This window comes from Protopterus annectens, chromosome 12.part0 (genome assembly GCF_019279795.1).
Source record: "Protopterus annectens isolate FY-2018-M chromosome 12.part0, PAN1.0, whole genome shotgun sequence".
Classification (NCBI taxonomy): domain Eukaryota; kingdom Metazoa; phylum Chordata; order Ceratodontiformes; family Protopteridae; genus Protopterus; species Protopterus annectens.
The window spans coordinates 120,379,044-120,399,323 of record NC_056746.1 but is presented as its reverse complement, the minus strand read 5'-3'; the positions used below and the strand labels follow the sequence as shown (position 1 = coordinate 120,399,323).

At 40.4% G+C, this 20,280-nt stretch overlaps 1 protein-coding gene across 1 annotated transcript in view; it reads left to right on the top strand.

The window, feature by feature from the left end:
- The window catches only part of TVP23A (trans-golgi network vesicle protein 23 homolog A), a 504,754-nt gene that overhangs the window by 106,460 nt on the left and 378,014 nt on the right, over positions 1-20,280 (top strand). The window contains exon 2 of the mRNA XM_044089139.1: positions 5,730-5,874. Within this exon, the coding sequence (XP_043945074.1) occupies positions 5,730-5,874 (145 nt within the window). The remainder of the gene's footprint in view (positions 1-5,729; positions 5,875-20,280) is intronic.

The following is a 20,280-nucleotide window of genomic DNA, read 5'->3' as shown; positions in this document are numbered from 1 at the left end:
CACCAGGGGCAACAATATCCTAGACCTAGTAATTACCAACATGAGTGACCGGTGTTCCACACCTGAAGTCAACTGCTCGTTGGTCAGATCTGACCATAAGGTAATCACCCTAGATACCCACATCCTGCCTCCACCCCCCCATTAAGGAAATCATGGCAAAAAATTTCTCCAAAGCCAACTTCATGCTTCTTAAGACAGAAGTGGCGAACTTCATGACACCCATGCAGATGGACAATACAGTTACGACTGCTGAATCCTACACAGATGCACTGTATAATCACTTACACGAGTGCATGGACCGTGCTATCCCAAACAGAACCAAGATGCTATTCTACAAAAAAAGGAAGCCAATCTGGTGGTCCCCTGCCATAAACAAACTCAACAACACAAGGAAGAAACTGTTGCAAAAGAGAGTAAAATCCCATGAGTGGAGGAGTTCCCTGGTCAGCCTCAATAAGAAGCTGAGATCCCTTATAAGATCCTCCAAAGCTAGCTACGAAAACAAAATCACCACTGATTCTAAGGACAACCACAAAGCATTCTATAGCTATGTCAAGAATCTCAATGACAACACCCAGATCTGCTCTGAGTTACAGCACAATTGCATTAAAATTACAGAACCAACTGATATTGCCAGTCTTGGCAGATAGGTTCAATGCTAACTTTACCCCCCTCAAGGGCCCATATCTATACAGGAAGAATGCAGAGTCCCTTTAATCACAACTACACAGGTAAAAGCTGCACGCTCTAAAGCGTAAAACACAGCATCCATGGAACCGGACATCCCAGGCTGCATTTTACACGAACTTCAGAACAAACTGGCTCCCCACCTAAGCACCATGGTCAATCATAGTCTCACATCAGGCTTTGTGCCCAATGAATGGTGCACAGCAACACTTATCCCATTCCACAAAGGGGGAGCCACCACTGATCCCGGGAACTATCGCCCTATTAGCCTAATGAGCTTGGTCTGTAAGGCCATGGAACGTATCATCATGGAACTCATAAACAAAAACATTGGTAACCTCCAAACACTGGATCCCACCCAGTTCGGGTTATCATGCCTCCTGAACCTGATCAACTTCTTTGAGGCAGTCACTGTAAAAGTTGCAGACTCCAAATCTGACTTCAAAGCAGTGACAAGTGGAGTACCACAGGGTTCAGTCCTGGGAACTCTCCTGTTTGGTATCTACTTCTCTGAAGTACAGGTTAACACAGAAGGCCTTTGGATAACAAAGTTCACAGATGAGTGCAAACTAGGAGCCATAGTCGAGTCCCCAAATGATGTGGACATCCTACAGAAGGGCTTCACTGAGACAGATGCCTGGAGTCAGAACCACGGCCTCAAGCTCAGTGCCAAAAAGTGCATTGTCATCCCCTTTGATAAAAACTCTGTACTCATGAACTACCACATAGGCAACAGTCTACTTAACACCGAATGTGTGATAAGAGACCAGGGGACTCAGGTGGACAGTAGTCCCTCCTTTGATAATCACATTGCCACAGGAGTCGGGAAATCCTTCTATGTGGCACACCTCATCACAAAAGGGTTCTCATCTAGGAAAAAAAGAGGTCATTGTTCCCCTCTACTCGACACTCATTAGACCCATTATAGAGTACAACGCCCCTTTTGGAATGTACCTCACAAGATATCTGCAGCAGCTGGAAAGGCCACAGAAGTACCTCACAAAGAGGATTACTGGCCTCAAACAGATGCCTTACACTGACCGTCTCAATAACTCCAGCTTTACTCTGTAGCATATCGCCTACTCTGAGGTGATCTCTGCCTAACATATAAAGCTATGTCAAACTCAGAGCTGTTAGACATGCTACACCTAAAGAAATCCCAATCCCTCCAAGCTACATGCTCTAGGGACCTAAACCTTGTTACCTCAATAAACAGGACATGCTGGAGGGATAGATTCCTGTCCCAGAGACTTCCCATACTCTGGAACAAGCTACCCATCTATGTCAAGCAAAGTTTCTCATTAGCACTCTTCAAGAAAAATCTTGATAAGTGTATGGGGAATAGGAAATACACGCCGGGATCACTTTGGGTGGCTCTGCTCGACAGGGACACAGGAAAATAACTTTCTTGGATGACGTAAGCCATGGAAACTTGTTGGTTAGGCTTATTTAGGCACTTGGGCCAATAGCCTAGTGCCTACCTTTGAACAAAAAGACAGCCCCAATGTGGGCATTCTTGTACAAATCCATGACTGCAGCAGCCTTCGTCATGGATGCATGAGACCATGCAGTTATACAAAGGATGGCATATTGGCCTCTGCAGTGAGTTACATGTACCATATCCAGTGGAGAGTTTAGAGCATATGCTATATGCCTCATTACTGGAATGCTGGCAAGGGCAGAATATATCCCAGTGGTCACCTGGGGAAGCAGGACTATTCCACCCCAGATGAGTCAACCCCAATGCAATTGTATACACTTTCATGTTTAACTTTACATTTATTGTCTGTGGGAGTAGCTAGTGGACAGTTTGACCCCAGACTATTTGAACTCAATTGTATAAAAAAAAGTTTTTAAAGTTGTATAAAATGCATTTAATTGCTTAACTTATCAATCATGATTTATTTCACTAGAATTTAATATATTATTTAACTTTTATATGTAAATGTTAATTTAACATTTTATTTAATTTGCAAATATAATTAATTAATAACAGTTTTTTAACTTAACTTTATCCTCCTGACTTCTTTTTTTCTTGTTTTTTTTCAGGTAGTCTTTGACATTTTCTCAGTAACTATGGGGATACCTGAGCAGTATATAACATTTTTTCTTCTTTATGTCAAAATATTCGTGGTTTACCTTTTTCTTGCTTTGCCATTTCAGTGGGGTCAAACCATCCGGGGTTGAACTGTCCAGGGTCAAAACTTCCTATACCCTCACCTGGATGATGGCCACTTTGGATGACTTTTGTCCCCTTGCTTGGAATTCCTAGTATGATCAACAAGCAGTCTCAAGTCCATTTGGGAAGAGTTATTGATTGACAGGAACAGGAGCAGAAAGCAAACAGAGCAAATTATTGAAGGAGGACAGTATGTACATTTATGGTAAATGCAGCAGTGGCACAGGGTTTACAGCTGTATCTTCTGGGCACATATTGATCCTTGATAGTTTTTTTTTCTAATGACCTTTCATTATTAATACTCATTCATTGCTCTAGTCATTTTTGAGTAAAGACTAATACCATCCGGGGGGAGATGGGGGGGGGGGTTTATAGGGGAAGTGAGTAACATTGTCGCCTCATAGCAACAGGTTCTCCTGTTTGGTTCCGAGCTGTAATGCCTTGTGTGCAAAATATGCATGTTCCCCCTGTGTTTGCCAGGGTTTTCCTTAGATACTTTAGTTTCTGCCCACATTTCTCAGACAATGTGGTAGATCACCTTCATCTTTAAATTGTTCATAAGTATGTAAGAGATGCCGAAGAATGTCCTTGTAATCTACTCCTCATCTCTGTGGATGGTAGCTGCTCATGAAGATCATGTAGGAGTTGGTTGTGACTCGACAGCATTGGATGGGTGGATCCTGCTAATACCCTAGAATAACGTTTTTATATTCTGAATGCAGATGGGTGGACACTGCTAATACCCTAGAATAATGTTTTTATATTTTGAATATGAATGGGTAGATATACCCTAGAATAAAGTTTTTATATTCTGAATGTGCATGGGTGGATACTGCTAATACCCTAGAATAATGTTTTTATATTCTGAATGTGGATCGGTGGATTCTGCTAATACCCTAGAATAACGTTTTTATATTCTGAATGTGGATGCGTGGATTCTGCTAATACCCTAGAATAGTGTTTTTATATTCTGAATGCAGATGGGTGGATACTGCTAAAACCCTAGAATAATGTTTTTATATTCTGAATGTGGATCGGTGGATTCTGCTAATACACTAGAATAACGTTTTTATATTCTGAATGTGGATGGGTGGATACTGCTAATACCCTAGAATAACATTTTTATATTCTGAATGTGGATGGGTGGATACTGCTAATACCCTAGAACAACGTTTTTATATTCTGAATGTGGATGGGTGGATACTGCTAATACCCTAGAATAACATTTTTATATTCTGAATGCAGATGGGTGGATACTGCTAATACCCTAGAATAATGTTTTTATATTCTGAATGTGGATCGGTGGATTTTGCCAATACCCTAGAATAATGTTTTTATATTCTGAATGCAGTTGGGTGGATACTGCTAATACCCTAGAATAATGTTTTTATATTCTGAATGTGGATCGGTGGATTTTGCCAATACCCTAGAATAACGTTTTTATATTCTGAATGCAGATGAGTGGATACTGCTAATACCCTAGAATAATGTTTTTATATTCTGAATGTGGATCGGTGGATTTTGCCAATACCCTAGAATAACGTTTTTATATTCTGAATGCAGATGGGTGGATACTGCTAATACCCTAGAATAATGTTTTTATATTCTGAATGTGGATCGGTGGATTTTGCCAATACCCTAGAATAACGTTTTTATATTCTGAATGCAGATGGGTGGATACTGCTAATACCCTAGAATAACGTTTTTATATTCTGAATGTGGATGGGTGGATACTGCTAATACCCTAGAATAACGTTTTTATATTCTGAATGTGGATCGGTGGATTCTGCTAATACCCTAGGATAATGTTTTTATATCCTGAATGTGGATCGGTGGATACTGCTAATACCCTAGAATAACGTTTTTATATTCTGAATGTGGATGGGTGGATACTGCTAATACCCTAGAATAACGTTTTTATATTCTGAATGTGGATCGGTGGATTCTGCTAATACCCTAGAATAATGTTTTTATATCCTGAATGTGGATGGGTGGATACTGCTAATACCCTAGAATAATGTTTTTATATTCTGAATGTGGATCGGTGGATACTGCTAATGCCCTAGAATTATTCTGAATGCCCCTCTTTGTATCGTCAGCTTGATCTTCTTCAGGTTTATGTGACCTTTTTGCTCCCATTATGCATATTGTTAAAAGCCCACTGATGTAGGTAAAGCTGTGAATGTGAACAAGCCTTTTTTTTTTTTACATTGCATTGTGTAGGCTTTTATTTTATAGCAGTATCCACCCATGGGCCTAGCAAGTGATTATGTAACCTGCATTTGCAAATTAACTCCATTTGTACTCTTTTTTTATGCTTTTCTGGCTTAAGAATCTATAATGTTATTATTCTTTACATGTAAACAAGTATCATATATGTAATAATAACCCTGCCATACAGGCAGTCATAAACCCTTCAGCTACAAAGAGCTTATTTATTTATTTACTTATGTTTGTTAACCAGGTAAGTGAAGAGGTCTGCTGACCCTTTTCAGTCATGACACAAGCTCATAAGAGCAGTTACAAATTTTTACACAAAAATACAAAACTGTCCTACAGAGTAGTAAGTTAAACATAACAGGGCGAAGCAAGCGTCATATACAAGATCAGGAAATCCATTTTGAATCATACTTATGCAGATGAAGAAAATAAATACAATAGTTACATGCATTGTATGATACAAATATGCCTTCATCAACTAAGAGAGTGCCATATTGCTTTACATTAAAATGAGCACTGCATAAACTGATGTCTGCTTCTGTTTAAAACAAGTCATCGACTGCATCTTACTACAGAATTGCTATGCAAAACAGTCTAGTTTTATAACGACCCCGGCTAATTTTCTTTTCTTTTTCTTTTCTAGACATCCTCTTGCAACATTTTTTCACCTTTTTTTCCGAGTGAGTGCAATTGTAGCATATCTGTTTTGTGATTGGTTCAGCAAAAGCTTTGTCACCTGTTTTGTCACAATCATTCTTCTTCTATCCTTGGATTTCTGGTCTGTAAAGGTAAGAGCCTTCGTCCTACTCCGGGGATGACAGCATGCAGACTGTAAACATTAGCCTTTACACGCTTCAATGTACTTTTTATGTAAGATTTAGTAGCTGCATTTCAGAAAACAGATTGTGAGTCTTAATTATTGCATTTCCCTTTTAGCGAGGAAAAGTGAGAAATTATTCATACGTCATCCTTTTGTGGGAAGCAAAGCATACTGATAATACGTCATAGACGTTTTATTTAAAAAGTTTGATGTTAATTGGGGAAAGCCTAAAATACTGGCAAAATCAAAAAAAAATGTCTCATTCTGTTTTTTTTTTTTTGTAGCAAATGTTATTTCTGATCCAAACACAGATAATAGTTCATATGCTGCTTTCATGGTAAACAGCACTGAGCATTCACCTTGACAGTGGGACTTCAGCTGAGGCAGATAGTAGAAATACAAGCAGTCTGAGAACGACTGGCCTCAGGTGAATTGGCATCCTAGGCAAAGGGCCTCATGGTACTCCCCCACCACCTGCCTACTGCCCCTCCTCCTCCTCGGGCATGTCATCTGGTGCCCCCTGTTCCTCCACATCCTGGCCTATACACAGCTTCTAGATTACTTTTTTTTTCTCTCACAGTTTATATTAATATTCATCTTTTTCTGTATTCTTTCATTCATCCAACACTAGGCAAGTCTGCTCTCTGATAACTGTGGTGGAAATAACTACATTGTCAGAGATCTAGGGGCTGCAAGGTGCCCACATGAGTGGGGGTTTTAGATTCTGTGAGAGGAATTTTTCATTTTTTTAAACAACCTTTCATCCAACGATGGCCTGAATGACAATCATAATTAAGGAAATAAAACCATTCTCAGTCCAGCTTTGCTTCTTCCTACATCCATTGATCACACCCAAACTGACCAAGACAACATTGCATCCATTGATCACACCCAAACTGACCAAGACAACATTGCATCCATTGATCACACCCAAACTGACCAAGACAACATTGTAACATCCATTGATCACACCCAAACTGACCAAGACAACATTGTAATAAACTAAATTAAGCTTTGGGTCTGGGGGCCACTAGACACCCAGATGCCATTGGACTATAGAAACTCTGAGGTGCATATTAAGAGTTTTTTTCTAACCCTTTGATCCCGTGATGGCCTGAATGAAATACATTTAGTCTTACTTTTTATTTCAGAGAATAAAGAAGTATCCAAGTCTTCCAAGTCTTAATGTTCAAACCTGACAAATAGCAGTTCATAATAAACTGAGAAAACAAATGCTTCTGAAGATACATATATCATAGTTGCAGAGTCTACTAGACTCAAGTAGGAGTCACTTGTGGACAGAGAAGAGGACATGGTCCTGTGTGGGCAAATGGGGCAATATAACATTGCACTGCTATGTGCTTCTCAGGAAAATACTGAAGATACAGCAGAATTCACGCAGGTCTCATCAGCGTTCATCTGCATGTAGGAAGTCTTGTTATGCAGCACTGTCAGATCTGTGTCAGTAGGATCACCTGCACTGTCAGATTTGTGTCACTAGGATCACCTGCACTGTCAGATCTGTGTCAGTAGGATCACCTGGTGCAGGTGGTCCTACTGACACAGATCTGACAGTGCAGGTAATCCTACTGACACAGATCTGACAGTGCAGGTAATCCTACTGACACAGATCTGACAGTGCAGGTGATCCTACTGACACAGATCTGACAGTAGAGGTGATCCTAGTGACACAGATCTGACAGTGCAGGTGATCCTACCGACACAGATCTGACAGTGCAGTTGATCCTACTGACACAGATCTAACAATGAAGGTGATCCTACCGACACAGATCTAACAGTGCAGGTGGCCCTACCGACACAGATCTGACAGTGCAGGTAATCCTACAGACAGATCTGACAGTGCAGGTAATCCTACTGACACAGATCTGACAGTGGAGGTGATCCTAGTGACACAGATCTGACAGTGGAGGTGATCCTACCGACACATATCCGACAGTGCAGGTGATCCTACCAACACAGATCCGACAGTGCAGGTGATCCTAGTGACACAGAACTGACAGTGCAAGTGATCCTAGTAACACAGATCTGACAGTGCAGGTGATCCTACCGACACATATCTGACAGTGCAGTTGATCCTACTGACACAGATCTGACAGTGCAGGTAGTCCTACCGACAAAGATCTGACAGTGCAGGTGGTCCTACCGACACAGATCTGACAGTGCAGGTAATCCTACAGACACAGATCTGACAGTGCAGGTAATCCTCCTGACACAGATCTGACAGTGGAGGTGATACTAGTGACACAGATCTGACAGTGGAGGTGATCCTAGTGACACAGATCTGACAGTGGAGGTGATCCTACCGACACATATCCGACAGTGCAGTTGTCAGCTCCACTGTCAGATCTGTGTCAGTAGAATCACCTCCACTGTCATATCTAGGTCAGTAGGATCACTTCCACTGCCAGATCTGTGTCATAGGATCACCTCCACTGCCAGATCTGTGTCAGTAGGATTACCCGCACTGTCAGATCTGTGTCAGTAGTATTGCCTGCACTGTCAGATCTGTGTCGGAGGATAGCCTGCATCAGCTGAAAAACACAAGGAAAGAAGGGAAGGCAGGTGAGGCAAAACAAAAGGAAGTGTGGTTTAGTAATAAGAAATACATTTTACTAACATTAACTAATTAAATGATTAAACTTAAAATTAAAATTTCCACTTATCAACAAGGTAGCCATGGGACACACTACCATGTAGGAAGAGGCAGTAGGGTGAGTGTGTGCAGCAGATATGGGAATCGTGGGCACCGCCAGGATGCTGGACTGGCACATTGCTGATACACCCATGATGCATTATACACACTAATTGGCAGTTGGTGGAATGGATGCCCCTCAGGGATCAGTCTTTGGGCAGGCTCCTTTTTGGCATTTACTTCTCAGAAGTCAAGGCCAATGTCAGTGGTCTCTGGCTGACAAAATTTGCAGATGATTGTAAATTAGGAGCTCCCATTGAATCTCACACTGACACAAATGTTCTCTCCAGAAGGGGCTGATACAGACAAATAACTGGTTTCAAAGCCATGGACTAAAACTAAATGCCAAGAAATGCATAATAATATCCTTTGAGACATCATCTATCCCTGGTAACTATCATATTGACAACACACCCCTTAGAGTTGACCCAGTAGTCAGGGACCTAGGGGCACACATAGATAGTAATCTAGCTTTTGATCATCACATGTCTACAGTGGTGAGGAAATCATTTTATGTTGCACAACTTATAAACAAAGGTATGACATCTAATTCCAAGAAAGTCATTGTTCCACTGTATTTAGCATTCATCAGACCTATCATTGAGTACAATGCCCCATTTGGTATGTACCTAACCAGGCATATCCAACAACTGGAACATCCACAGAGTTTCCTCACTAAAAGAATACAGGGCATAAGTAACATGTCGTATGCAGACCGCCTCAAGGCCCTATCCCTGTATTCTGTTTCCTACAGGCTTTTGAGGGGAGATCTATGCCTGGCATACAGGGCATTGTCAGACCCCACTCTGATGGACCTCCTGCATATCCACAAAACAAACAGTAGCAGAATTACCCATTCTAAAGACTTAAACCTTGCCTGTGATATAAATAGGACCTGTTGGAGAGATAGGTATGTATCCCAGAGACTACCCCATCTATGGAACAGGCTCCCCATCCATGTGAAGCAGAGTTCCTCCTTAACCCAATTGAAGTGCAACTTGGACAATTGAATGGGAAACCAGAAATTCATCTCTGGTTTGGCACCTATGTCTCTGATGCAAACAGGTAACCTGTAAATGGTTCATCTCCTAGGCTCATGCTTACACTTATCAAGGGTATCAGAACTTGTCAGATATTTGTGATGCATGGGTAGGCTTAAAAGGCCCTTGTGGTCATTAGACTATCACACACCTAGGAACCTATTATACTACCCCCCCCCCCCCGTTGGGCCTGATGGAGCCCTAATGGCAGCATGGGTGCAGTCACACCAAGCACCTCAGGGAAATGTGCCACCCCATAAAAGGCACCCATGATGTCCCCGCCAACTCTAAACCTATCAAGGATTTCCTGATTATCATCACCAACTCCTAAAGGAGGAGAAAAAAGGTCTCCCTTACCTAATCTCTCTTCCAAACAGGGAGATTTTTTTACATGAAACAGAGTCACTGTTAGGAATAGATACAGATTTGGATGACCCCAGTCCGTTCCTTTCTTATTCTTCACTGGAAGATGTCAACATAATTTTATTGGATTTTATAGGCGGTACTGGCTAATGACATTTCATCCTAGAAGGAAAGACAGTACTCCAGTTTCCCTGCTCTACCTTAGAAATACATGATAACCCTAACCCTAATAACCCTAACCCTGCGCCCTGTTCCACTTTAGTAATCAGTGCTAACCCTAACCCTGCTACACCTTAGTAATGCATACTAACACTAACTCTGTTCCACCTTAGTAATACATACTAACACTAACTCTGTTCCACCTTAGTAATACATACTAACACTCACCCTAACCCTGCTACACCTTAGTAATGCATGCTAACCCTAACCCTATCCGTGCTCTACCTCAGTAATACATACTAATCCTAACCCTGCTACACCTTAGTAATACATACTAACCATAACCCTAACTGTGCTCCACCTCAGTAATACGTACTAACCCTAACCGTGCTCAACCTTAGTAATACATACTAACCCTAACCAGGCACCACCTTAATAATACATGCTAGCCCTTAACTCTAACCTGCATATTAAATTAAAAAAAAAAAAAAAACTTCCCATAACACTACCAATACACAAGACAGCTTGGACACTCATCTCACTCACACACACACACACACACACACACACACACACACGTATCGACTCTACTGCTTAACAATACATATTTTGCTTCCACAAGCTGTTGAATGTGCTCATTATCAGTTGTAGGAACAACCTAGTGAAGTAGCACCAAATGTGTCTTGTGACATGGTGTTTCCCTTTGGTTCGAGTTGTGTGACCATGGAGTTAGCGTGTGTTTCCCTTTGGTTCGAGTTGTGTGACCATGGAGTTAGTGGTGTTTCCCTTTGGTTCAAGTTGTGTGACCATGCAGTTAGCGGTGTTTCCCTTTGGTTCAAGTTGTGTGACCATGGAGTTAGTGGTGTTTCCCTTTGGTTCAAGTTATGTGACCATGCAGTTAGCTGTGTTTCCCTTTGGTTCGAGTTGTGTGACTATGGAGATAGCAGAGTTTCCCTTTGGTTCGAGTTGTGTGACCATGGAGTTAGTGGTGTTTCCCTTTGGTTCGAGTTGTGTGACCATGGAGTTAGTGGTGTTTCCCTTTGGTTCGAGTTGTGTGACCATGGAGTTAGTGGTGTTTCCCTTTGGTTCGAGTTGTGTGACCATGGAGTTAGTGGTGTTTCCCTTTGGTTCGAGTTGTGTGACCATGGAGTTAGTGGTGTTTCCCTTTGGTTCAAGTTGTGTGACCATGCAGTTAGCGGTGTTTCCCTTTGGTTCGAGTTGTGTGACCGTGGAGTTAGTGGTGTTTCCCTTTGGTTCGAGTTGTGTGACCGTGGAGTTAGTGGTGTTTCCCTTTGGTTCAAGTTGTGTGACCATGGAGTTAGTGGTGTTTCTCTTTGGTTCAAGTTGTGTGACCATGGAGTTAGCAGAGTTTCCCTTTGGTTCAAGTTGTGTGACCATGCAGTTAGTGGTGTTTCCCTTTGGTTCGAGTTGTGTGACCATGGAGTTAGTGGTGTTTCCCTTTGGTTCAAGTTGTGTGACCATGCAGTTAGCGGTGTTTCCCTTTGGTTCGAGTTGTGTGACCATGGAGTTAGCGGTGTTTCCCTTTGGTTCGAGTTGTGTGACCATGGAGATAGCGGTGTTTCCCTTTGGTTCGAGTTGTGTGACCATGGAGTTAGTGGTGTTTCCCTTTGGTTCAAGTTGTGTGACCATGCAGTTAGCGGTGTTTCCCTTTGGTTCGAGTTGTGTGACCATGGAGTTAGTTGTGTTTCTCTTTGGTTCGAGTTGTGTGACCATGGAGTTAGCGGTGTTTCCCTTTGGTTCAAGTTGTGTGACCATGAAGTTAGCGGTGTTTCCCTTTGATTCGAGTTGTGTGACCATGCAGTTAGTGGTGTTTCCCTTTGGTTTGAGTTGTGTGACCATGGAGTTAGCGGTGTTTCCCTTTGATTCGAGTTGTATGACCATGCAGTTAGTAATATAATTAAGAGTGAAGGGAGGCAGAACCTCTATACGGGGGTGTATGTGGAGCAAGGTCTCCCATGTATAGCATGTGGTTTATTATATTGTTTTTGTTAATGTATGATTTGTGTTTAGGCTATGTAAATTTGATACAATATTATGTCTGACTTTAAAATGAAGCTGTGTGTTTTACTTTTGTGATCTGTTTAGATTTGTTAACTTTAATATTTTCTACAGTCCATATTCTGGCATAGATAAAATTCTTCGTGATATAATGCAACATAGAATATTAATTATGCACTATATGTAAACTATGCATGTATATGCAGAAAAGAACTGAAAAAAAAAACAGAGCAACAAACTGATGGCTATAATAAACATGTAAAGCTAGCTGTGACATAATATAACTGCAGGCATCAGAACTTCTGCAATATGTCTTCCTATGTTTGCTACGCATTTCACAGTAGGTCTCGAATGATGATTCTAATATATACTGACTTAGGCCACAGAAATACAATGGGCAGATTGCAAAAGAGCTGTTGTGAGTGTGCCTGCCTGATTCCAGAAGATGTGCTCTCAGTATAAGTGACTTACTTCAGTGTATGAATATCTATAAACAGGCTTAAACCAAGGGGCAGGTTCCAAAAGACTGTTTCGGCCTGTTCTCAAACATTGCATCCGTTTTTCCTTCCCTTATTTTTACTTCTTTATACTAAAATGGCAAAAGTTTCTTCTTTTTTCCTTCAAAAATATCTGTCTGTAAACAACATATTTTTTAAGATTTTTGCTATTTTTTTCCATGCAGCTCCTTTCAGTTCCTCTTATTCCATCACTGCATTTTCGTTTTCATCATCATGTCTTTTTATGATTGTATTATTTATTCTCCTCTTCCTTTGTTTAATTCTTTTTTCTACAGTCAAATTATATTTTGTATTTCTGTTTCTAAGCACTCCACCAATCTGTCCAGAATTTGCTCACATTGCCCTCTGCTGTTCCCATAAAATGTTATGCTCCCTTCTTATCTCATTGTTTTAGCAGTCTCTCCAGTCAATCTTTTTATTAAATTCCCTCATTTTAGTATTACGTCTGTCATCTCCTCTTCTAACCCCTACCACTCTATGATGTGAAAAGTCAGTCATTTCTGCCTATTATTTATTTCATATCTTCTGAATGCACCATATAGTCTGTTTTAACTCTAGAAGTTTCCATTTTTATATATCTATCCCATTTCCTATTTTCAATTTCCCATATCTTTTCTTACTACTTTAATATCTTGTGTTTTTTTCCCCTCTCACTTTTGTCATATTGCAGTTAAAATGAATTCCTCAGACATCTTTTGTTGTCTCAGCCATATTGGTGTAAGCATACATTATATCTACACATCCTTATATCACCTTCCACTAGTCTTTTAGGCAGTACGACCATCACATCCAGTATCTTTAGCTTCTTACTTTTGAAAAAATGTCATATTCCTGAAAACATATCCTTCCCCACTGACCATGTAATTATTTTACTCCACATTGCCTCAGTCCGTTTTCTTTTTATCCTTCATACATCTTGTATCTAACAAACGTATCACATCCATATTTATTTTTACACCATTCAGTCACTGCCACACCTCTGATATCATTCCAAGTCCTTTTTACATTTACTGCTAACATTCCCAAGCCATTCCTTTCATTTTTTGAAACCTTATTTCCAGTTTTTACTTTTATTCTCCATCTCTGCACCCCCAAATGGATTTATTACAATGTTCTTCCTGTTCTTCTCCTGTCACAAACTCTCCCTCTTCTTCATTTCCTAATACTGTATATGTGGCTTTATTTTGCACTTCAATATTTTCTGTTTGTAAGCCATTTCCTAAGTCATTCCATCATCCTTTTTCATAATAAGTACATTTTCTTCTTTAATAATGTCTCCATTATACCTTCAACACCAGTATCTTCAGTTACATTATCCTCGGATTTTCTTTCTTCAGGAATATTCTCCTCTTCTTCTAACGTTTCCTTTTCTAGTAAAGGGCAGTTAAACCAAAAATGTCCATATTCATTGTATTTTCTACATTTAAGCCTACAATTCTTCATAGCATGTCCCTTTCCCTTTATTGCCCACATCTTCCCTTATTACCGTCTTGCACCCCAGTACGTTCTTATTACCATCTTGCACCCCAGTACCTCCTTATTACCATCTTGCACCCCAGTACCTCCTTATTACCGTCTTGCACCCCAGTACCTCCTTATTACCGTCTTGCACCCCAGTACCTTCTTATTACCATCTTGCACCCCAGTACCTCCTTATTACCGTCTTGCACCCCAGTACCTCCTTATTACCGTCTTGCACCCCAGTACCTTCTTATTACCATCTTGCACCCCAGTACCTTCTTATTACCATCTTGCACCCCAGTACCTCCTTATTACCGTCTTGCACCCCAGTACATTCTTATTACCATCTTGCACCCCAGTACCTCCTTATTACCATCTTGCACCCCAGTACCTCCTTTTTACCGTCTTGCTCCCCAGTACCTCCTTATTACCGTCTTGCACCCCAGTACCTTCTTATTACCGTCTTGCACCCCAGTACCTTCTTATTACCATCTTGCACCCCAGTACCTCCTTATTACCGTCTTGCACCCCAGTACCTCCTTATTACCATCTTGCACCCCAGTACCTCCTTATTACCATCTTGCACCCCAGTACCTCCTTATTACCATCTTGCACCCCAGTACCTCCTTATAACCGTCTTGCACCCCAGTACCTCACTCTTCCCAGATTCCTTTTCCCAATATGTTGTAATTTTCCTTCACACACGTCCAGTGTCACCCATATCTTCCACCTCCCTGTCCAAACATGGCTTTCATCATACATATTTTTTATCTCGCACACCTTATTACAAATAGAAAAAAGTCTGAATGCATGTTGTGTCTCAGATGTTCTGAGCTGCACGTTTATATTCTCAGCTGCAGTCCTGTGTTCCGACAAATCTACTCATTCCATGGTGCAAATGAGCTCTTTTTCTCTACTTCATTCATAAATGTTTCAAGTGAAGTAAAAGTTTCAAAAGTAACACGACAAAACTCTTATGGGGCTAACTGTATTAGTGCTCTTAAGTCTTGTACTTTAAACCCCAAAGCTAAACTAATATTGCCAGTAGTGTCATACTTGTTAACAGTGTCACTTCTTACCACTGGTCTTCTCATCTGGTTTTGTTGTCTTTGCATCAGTTTTTATTTTCTTTCAGTTTCAGTCACAACATCTATCTTTCATTTGTTAACCATTTCTGCATAAGTAAAAGTTTTGTTACTACTCCCAGCATCCCCCATTACAGGGCATGCCTTTAAAGTTCACTACTCCTCTGGCCAAGAAAACCTTAAACTGTTCTCAGAACCTTCTGGTAATCCACCCTTTTCCTGATCCATCTGGCAGTACCTCTTCTAACTTTCCCAGCATGCCATATCATAGTACTCCAGTTCCCTAATACCATAGTACTCCGGTTCCATAGTACGCCAGTACCGTAGTACTCCCGTACCATAGTACTCCCGTACCATAGTACTGTAGTTCCATAGTACACCAGTACCATAGTACTCCAGTACCATAATACTCTGGTACCATAGTACCGTAGTACTCTAGTTCCATAGTACACCAGCACCATAGTACTCCAGTACTATAATACTCTGGTACCATAGTACTATAGTTCCATAGTACACCAGTACCATAGTATTCTAGTTCCATAGTACTCCAGTTCCCTAATACCATAGTACTCCGGTTCCATAGTACGCCAGTACCGTAGTACTCCCGTACCATAGCACTCCAGTACCATAGTACTCTAGTTCCATAGTACACCAGTACCATAGTACTCCAGTACCATAATACTCTGGTACCATAGTACTCCAGTTTACTTCCTCATTAGCATTTGGCACATCTTAATCCATCATCTCTAGCGACACAGAGATTTCCAGATATCCTTCCTCCCTGTCTTTAACAGCTATCTCCTCTCTTATAGAGTCTGTTTTCACTGTACCACAGCAGTGCACTCTCGGCCTGCTTTCTCCTTTCCTCCTCCATCTTAAAATTCTCCATGCACTAATGACAGCCCTCTGGTCCCACCTAGTGCTCAGAAAAGAGTAGAAGCTTCCCAGTATCCTGGCCAAATTTTTCCTAGGTAGTATGAGTAGCACCTCGGATCTTTCCTGAAAAAGGCCATTGACCTAGTGAGACTAAGCTGGTCAACAAAATATAAATTAATAAACTTTATTTTGTTTAATTGTTTGTCCACTGTGATTAGTTCACAGTTCTGGTTAGCAATGTTTGCCATAGCCCAGAAGATACAGAATAACAGTAGAACAAGGCGTGAGCTTTTTTTAATCAGTACACTTTCATGACGTTTTTAGGCAAGAAAGCTCTAATTATGTTATACAGCATTAAACTAGTATGAACAAGCATATTATATGTAGGATGCATTTCAGAGAACCTTTGTGCAAATACTACTTAATGAAAGAAACAGAAATGTTTTTGAAAAGGCAACTGAAGTGAGAGAGTAGTATGTACCGAGATAGGATGTTTGGAGGTTAGGGTATGTTGGAGACTCGGAAACATCTGCTGAAGAATGTAAGATATGGAATCATGTTTTATCACCACTGAGAACCAAACCTGGAGATCAAAGTATTGTAACAGGTTGCTTTGGCAAATACATATGATGCAAGTTCAAAATGAGTACACACTGGACTAGGTGGGAACTGAGAAATTTCATATTCTATAATATTGCTGTAAACTGAGGAGAAAGGGTGGGACTGTTTTTTGGAACAAAACTTTGTATCCCAGGGACAGTGTAACTTAACAGTTATGGAGTATGGACCTTGGGGGATTCTAAACAGATGCACTGCTGAAAACAGGAAATAATAAACTACATACTTACTGTGATATGTCTGGCGCTGGGTGGGAGTTGTGTAACCAGTATGAGATATATGCCAATGTTATACTTGCAGGAATGAAGACCATAACTGCACATGCACTGTGTTTAGGAAAAAGGATTATTGTATTGAAAACTGTGAAATAATGTGCACAAATTGCAGTGGTAATGTTCATTACTGGCTTGTACGTCAATAAATAAATAAATAAAATGAGAGGTAAAGATAACATTTTAGGAAACTTGGATGAGAGGCTAGTGCAAAGCAGACGTAAAACAAGGGACAAAGTAAATGAAGTTCATGTGAACAAAATAAAGAATTATGCAGGAAGTAACAGTACAGAAATGCACTACATGAGGGCCAGAGCATATTAAGCAAATATTTTGAAAAGCAATAATTTCTATTGGGAAAAGGTTATTACTAAAAAAAAAAAAAATGAAAGATGGAAGTATATTTTTATATGAATATGCATGGTATAAAGGATAAAAATGATTAGCAATAACATAGCTATCAAAGACAAAAACATCAACAACAAATATGATGTTTACAACATTCCAGATTAATTCTAGAAAAGAAGACAGATGAAATGTCAAGGCTATTGGTGGAACATACTTGATCTGCAAGATATAAGGAAAACACAGAGATTCTAATAAGATTTGGGCAGAATTTAGTGTACAGGTTTCTGCAGGTATTTGGCCTGAGTCCATGAGTGCTGGTTGGGGTTATATTCCTTGAAGAGGGAATGGTATACAGTGTGTGTAATACATATGCTTGAACCAGACAGAAAAGAAAGGCAGAAGTTGTCTTGCATAGTAAGTCTGCTTATGTTAATAAATGTTACGAGAATTTGGGAAGATTGATTTGTTTTGTATTGTTAAACCAAATTAAAAAATAAAATTGGGGAGGAGGCTGTTTCTAAACACTGAATGTACCTACACCTCCCATCTATTACTGAGCTTTAGGGACAGCAGTGATTTTGCCTCAGAACTGTGCCAAAATAGTTAGCATTAAAATAATTATATAATTGCAGGCATTACAGTTACATACATGTACCTCTATGCATATTTTGGTGAATAATATGTCTGGTGATTTTTGATATATTAAAGGAAATGTCAAACATGTTTTTGTTGGTTCTACTATGAAATGCTGACTTCCTGAATGTTGACACACAAAAATAATGAAAGAAAATGCCTGAAATCCAAAAGGGCAAAAAAGTAATTTTTAATTAACTTTTAAAGGGGCAAGCCCCCCCCCCCACCCCGTACCCCCTGATTTGGGTGGCAAGCCTCCAAGACTCCTGAACTTGTATATATACCAACACCATAATCACAGCAACTCGAAGAAGAGAGAAATCTCCCAAAATAAAGGAATTATTGCTGGTGCAGAGTTAGAAACCGCACCAGTAATGAGTTCCTATGGAAAACCATGTTTAATATTAGACCTTTTGTCTTTTTTTCTGCATGCTACTGGTGCTTGAGCAATTTCATCTCAAGCAACTATAATGGAGCTCTTTTTCTCAAAACATATGGTGGTGGAAGCAATTGGGTTTTATATGGTAGTAGAAGGCAGAAGGGAAAGGGAGAGGAAAGAACGAAATTACAGGAGGATTTTAGGTCAAAGTGATAAAATGAAACCAGCAAGATTCAAGTGGGATAAACTGATTCTTCCAGTAGAACAGGGTGGATTGGATTTACCCAATTTGAAGGGGTATTTCAGAGCTACTATATTTCAAAGTGGAAAGGGACGATGATGAAATGAGGGGAAACTCAAAAACATGGAGAGACTGGGATTTTGGATGCAGGCCTTTAAGGAGAATAACAATAATCCTACAGAATATCGTATCCATAAAGTAACAGAAAGTATTGTAAGAACTAAAGCAACACGGGATTGGAGAAAGCAGATTCTGCGATAGGGATCACTGCAATTAGGGATACAGACAATAGGCACGAGGGGTCTGGAATTTATTGGAGAAAACTGGCAAAGGAACCAAGGTATTGGGAGCAAATTACTAGAGAGGGAAAGATGATAGAATGGGAAGACACCAATAATTTATTTGGACTGCAGGCTATAGATTGCCTTCCCTGTCAGGGATTGATATCAGAGTATAGGCAAAGAGAAAGAAATAGGGCTGTTCTAAACAAAACACCAACACTGGTAGAGTTGTTAGTAGAATCTAAAACAGAAGCTGCCATTAAAAAAGGGATAATTAGTAGACCATATAAAATATTGCATGATAGGGTGGCCGCGGTGATACAGCGGTTAGCATTGCCACCTCACAGCAAGAGGTTCTCTGGTTCGATTCATGGCTGGGGTGCCTTTTATGCGGAGTCTGCATGTCCTCCCTTTGGCCGCGTGGGTTTCCTCCCACATCCCATAGACATGCTGTAGGTGGATTGGACACTCTAAATTGGCCCTAGGCATGAGTTTGTGCATGTGTGTGTGCCTTCTGTGGAAGGTTGGGTGCCGGGCAGGCAACTTGACACCGTAAAACTCCACTGCCAGTCATGAGCGGACAGGTGATCCGCTGTGGCGACCCCTAACCGGGAAAAGCCGACAGAAGATGAAGAAGATAAACTATTATATGATAACTACAAGAATCAATCAGAGGAGGTTAGAAATGATTGGGAAGAAAGACTGTATAAGCAATTCACAAGGAAACATTGGAGGGATATATGTATGTCTCCAAAATATGCAACAAAATCTAGAAGATTTAGGAGTTTTGCCTGAAAATGGTTGCTTAGATATGTCTCTACCCCAAGCAGACTCCAGAGACTTTTTCCTCAGGCAGACAGCAAATGTTGGAGGTATGACAGGGAAGAAACACATAATTGGGAACATATTTTCTGGGAGAGCAGTGAGTTGGCAAACTTTAAGGATTCCCTATGGGATGCACTGTCAGAGATGCTGGGTGGGCAGATTGGTCTGATGAGGGAGATAATTTTTCTGAGCTATGATACAGAATCAGAATTGCCTAGACATGGTAAGGCCTTGCTGTGTCTAATTATGGTGGCTGCCACAAAAACAATTACTAGAAAATGGAAATCAAAATCTAAACCAACTACACTAGAAGTAGTGAATATAATAACAGAGATAAAACAACTGGAATTGGGATCTTTAGAAAAGAGAAGGAGCAAACTACATAGGAAAAATGGGAATTGTGGGAACAATACATACAGGAGAGGAATGAGGTTTAAAAGGCGGCAGGACTTAAAGGATCTATGTAAAGTTTGACTAAAAAATATTGGGTAGATTATAAGTGATGTATAATGTTTGCAACTGGGAGTGTGCCAGTGTGGTTTG